The 4177-nt window shown below is 41.6% G+C and overlaps 1 protein-coding gene across 1 annotated transcript; it reads left to right on the forward strand.

Moving 5' to 3' along the window:
• Window positions 1-1764: 1764 nt before the first annotated feature.
• LOC143962366 (olfactory receptor 11A1-like) lies at window positions 1765-2451 on the forward strand (the record flags this gene model as incomplete). Its single annotated transcript, XM_077471660.1, has 1 exon — window positions 1765-2451. A coding segment is annotated over one exon (687 nt), but the record flags the coding sequence as incomplete, so codon positions are not given.
• Window positions 2452-4177: the final 1726 nt, after the last annotated feature.

The following is a 4177-nucleotide window of genomic DNA, read 5'->3' on the forward strand; positions in this document are numbered from 1 at the left end:
CCAGTCTTAGTCCATAGGGTTCAATATTGAATAGGCACACCCTTTGCAGCTATAACAGCTTCATCTCTTCTGGGAAGACTGTCCTCAAGGTTTAGGAGTGTGTCTATGGGAATGTTTGACCATTCTTCCAGAAGCACATTTGTGGGGTCAGGCACTAATGTTGGACAAAAAAGCCTGGCTCGCAGTCTCCATTGTAATTCATCCCAAAGGTGTTCTATTGGGTTGAGGTCAGGACTCTGTGCAGGCCAGTCAAGTTCCTCCACCCTAAACTTGCTCATCCATGTCTTTATGGACCTTGTTTTGTGCGTTGGTGCACAGCCATGTTGGAACAGGAAGGGGCCATCCCCAAACTATTCCCACAATGTTGGGAGCCTGAAATTGTCCAAAATGTCTTGGCTGATGCCTTTTTAGGTTGAATTTGAGAGGAGACTTTGACCCGGGCCTTCTCTATCAACCTCAGTGCCTGACTTCAACAAATGCGCTTCTGGAAGAATGGTCCTTGTGGACAGCCTTCCCAGAATAGTTGAAAGCTTCTATAGCCGAAAAAGGCTGGCCAACTTAATATTGAACCCAACGGACTGAGACTCCATTAAAGTTCATGTGCCTGTAAAGGCAGGTATCCCAATACTTCTGACAATAATATATATATATATATATATATATATATATATATATATATATATATATATATATACTATGTATGTATTTAGGTGTATAGGTGTATTTAACACGTTATTTAGGATTATTACGATGACCTCTTTGACCCTGATCTTGACCCTTGACCATGACTCTGATGCCGCAACACTCCGCCCAATTGAAAGGTGGAGCTGTAGGGTATCTGGTGCATTTATTAGGAGGCAAACATTAGTTGGCTTGAGCTCTGAAGAAGGGGATACATCCCCGAAACGCATCAGCTTGATAACATCGCCATAATCTGGTCATTCATTGTCACACTGGTTTATCATTGAAGTCTGCTGTTATGCATGTTACTTCTGTCCTTCATGAGTATTTTATTAGCTATTTGGTTTCCTTGAGATAATCTTGGGTAATGCACTAGGCCAGTGATGGTGAACCTTGGCACCCCAGATGTTTTGAAACAACATTTCCCATGATGCTCATGCACTATGCAGTATAGTTGAGCATCATGGGAGATGGCGCTCCAAAACATCTGGGGTGCCGATGTTTGCCATCACTGCACTAGGCGTTTGCTTCCCCTGTGAGCTCTTTTGCAGTATATGGTTGGATACCCCCGCCTGAGGAGGGCTACACCATTGAAGCATTGCTCTGGAGGAAACACAGACCCTACACACTATCTTTGTCTGGTGACTGTCCTTTGAGCATTGGAGTGGTTGTTTGTTTTTGCTTTTTCTATAATGTTTGGGAGTTCAGAGAAATTTTCTAGCAAAAAAAAATGCTGTTTTTAATATATGTGCGAAAAATTAAAACAGACAGCAAGTGGTTAATAATGTAAAACTATATCCTTTTTTTTTTTTCAGAAAACTAAACATGAGTGAAAAAAATGAAACGGTCGCAATGAACCTTTTCCTCCTGGGATTCCAAAGTGTTGGTGAATTTAACACTGTTCTATTTATTTTAATACTTGCGTCTTATACCATGACAATTATCCTTGATGCCTTTATAATCCAACTAGTGTCAACTAGAAAATGTTTTAGCTCTCCCATGTACTTTTTCCTGAAAAACTTCTTGTATTCAGAAATTTTGGTTGTGACCCTCATAGTGCCCAACATGCTACGGGTCATATGACTAAATGGGGCCACCATTCCTATCTCTGACTGCATTGCTCAGAGTTACCTCTATTGTGCTTCCGCCAGTACAGAGTGCTATCTTCTTGCAGTGATGGCTTACGACCGGTACTTGGCCATATGTAAGCCTTTGCTCTACAACAGAATTATGGGCCGGAATTTTCAGCATAATCTGACTGTCTTTTGCTGGGTGTTTGGGTTTTTATCACAGCTGATCACATTGTATCTTCTGAGTAAACTTGAATTCTGTGGACCCAACACCATCAACCATTACTTCTGTGATCTTGCACCACTTGTGGATCTTGCTTGCTCAGACACCTCGGTTCTTCAGAGAGAAATAGTAATCCTAGCCATCCCTATAATAGTGACACCTTTTATTTCAGTTGTAACAAGCTACATCTATGTTTTGATAGCTATTCTTAGTATGTCGTCTATTACTAGTAGGAAAAAAGCCTTCTCAACATGCAGCTCACACCTCTCTGTGGTAGGTATGTTTTATGGAACCCTAGTGATGATTTATGTGGTCCCATCAAAAGGACACTTACAATCGGTTAACAAGGTCATGTCAATTATGTATACCGTGGTAACACCCTTGTTCAATCCCTTCATATACAGTATAAGAAATAAGGAAATTCGAGATGCCATGAGTATGCTAATAATTATAAGGTGGATGCAAAATAAGAACTAGAAAAACAAAAAAATAATAGACAAACACATGGTGATATTTAATGTTATGCCGCATACACACAATCGGACATGGTCCCATGTTTTTTTCCGACGGATGTTGGCTCAAACGTCTCTTGCATACACACGGTCACACAAAGTTGGTCGGAAATTCCGAACCTCAAGAATGTGTTGACGTAAAACATGTATGACGAGCCGAGAAAAATTAAGCCAGTGCTGCTCTTCTGCTTGATTCCGAGCATGCGTGGCACTTTGTGTGTCGGAATTGTCTACACACGATTGGAATTTGGAATCTGGAATCTGGAACAGATTTTGTTGTTGAAAAATTTGAGAACCAGATCTCAAATTTTGTGCGACGAAAATTCAGATGGAAACTGTCGAATGGAGCCTACACACGGTCGGAATTTCCAACAACAAGCTCCGATCACACATTTGCCATCGGAAAAGTCAGACCGTGTGTACACGGCATTATAATTACTAAAGCAGATTATAGTAAAACTTCTGCTGCCCCTGTTAAGCCAGGAAAGTTGTACCTTTTCCTTACTTCTTTCTTTTCTTTTGTTTTACTTTATTTAATCCAACCAGATACAGGGTAAATAATACATTTTATGGCAATCAGGCATTTAGTCCAGCTCCCCTTAGGTCACTAGACAATTACTATAATTTGAAACCAAAAACATATAATCTGCAAGAAAAAAGAATTTATTGGACATGTAATCGTGTATATACTGACTAGGGATGAGCCGAACACCCCCCTGGTTTGGTTCTCAACAGGACATGCAAACAGGCAAAAAATTTGTGCGGACACCGTTAAAGTCTATGGGACACGAATGTGAAAAATCAAAAGTGTTCATTTTAAAGGCTTATATGAAACTTATTGCCATAAAAACTGTTTGGGGACCCGCTCCTCTCCCAAGGGACATGTATCAATGCAAAATAAAAAGTTTTAAAAATGGCCATTTTTTCTGGAGCAGCGATTTTAATAATGTGAAACAATAAAAATGAACTATTCCTTTGAATATTGTGCCTGGGGGTCTCCTTAGTCTGCCTGTAAAGTAGTGCATCTTTCCCATGATCATAACAGTCCCGCGGTAAAATTCAATATCTAAGGCCGCGTACACACGCGGGGACTGTTCGCCCAACTTTGTCCGCTGAACAGTGTTTCGGCGGACAGTCCGCCCGTGGGTGGGCTTTCAGCGGACAGTTTCAGCGAACAGTCTGCTGAACAAAGTTTTTCGGAAATTCCGAAAAACTGTCCGCTGAAACTTGGTTTCAGCGAACAGTCCCCTCGTGTGTAGGCTTGTTCGTCAAACTAAGTTCCGCGCATGCTCAGAAAGGATTTACACACCGAAAGTTGTAATGCAGTGTATAGGACGTCGTATTTTCCGTCCCGTCGTACGTGCCGTTCACGTCATCGCGCACGGTTTCAGCAAACTGTTCGTTCGTCGTGTGTGGGCAAGTCCGTCCATGCTAATTTTGAGCGGACTGTTTGCTGAAACTGTTTGACGGACAAAGTTGAGCGAACAGTCCCCGCGTGTGTACGCGGCCTTAAGGAAACATTTTCATTTAAAATTGCTTGCAAATGTAATGTATTGCCGAATCCCAGCAATATAGGTAAAAGTCATTGAAAAAAAAAGCGTGGGTTCCCCCCAGTCCATTACCAGGCCATTATCAGTCAAAATGTAAAAAAAAAATGGCGTGGGGGCCCCCCAAAACCTATACCAGGCCCT

Source organism: Lithobates pipiens, unplaced genomic scaffold (genome assembly GCF_037356315.1).
Source record: "Lithobates pipiens isolate NorthernLeopardFrog02 unplaced genomic scaffold, aLitPip1_a1.2 Scaffold_8, whole genome shotgun sequence".
Taxonomy (NCBI): Eukaryota; Metazoa; Chordata; class Amphibia; order Anura; family Ranidae; genus Lithobates; species Lithobates pipiens.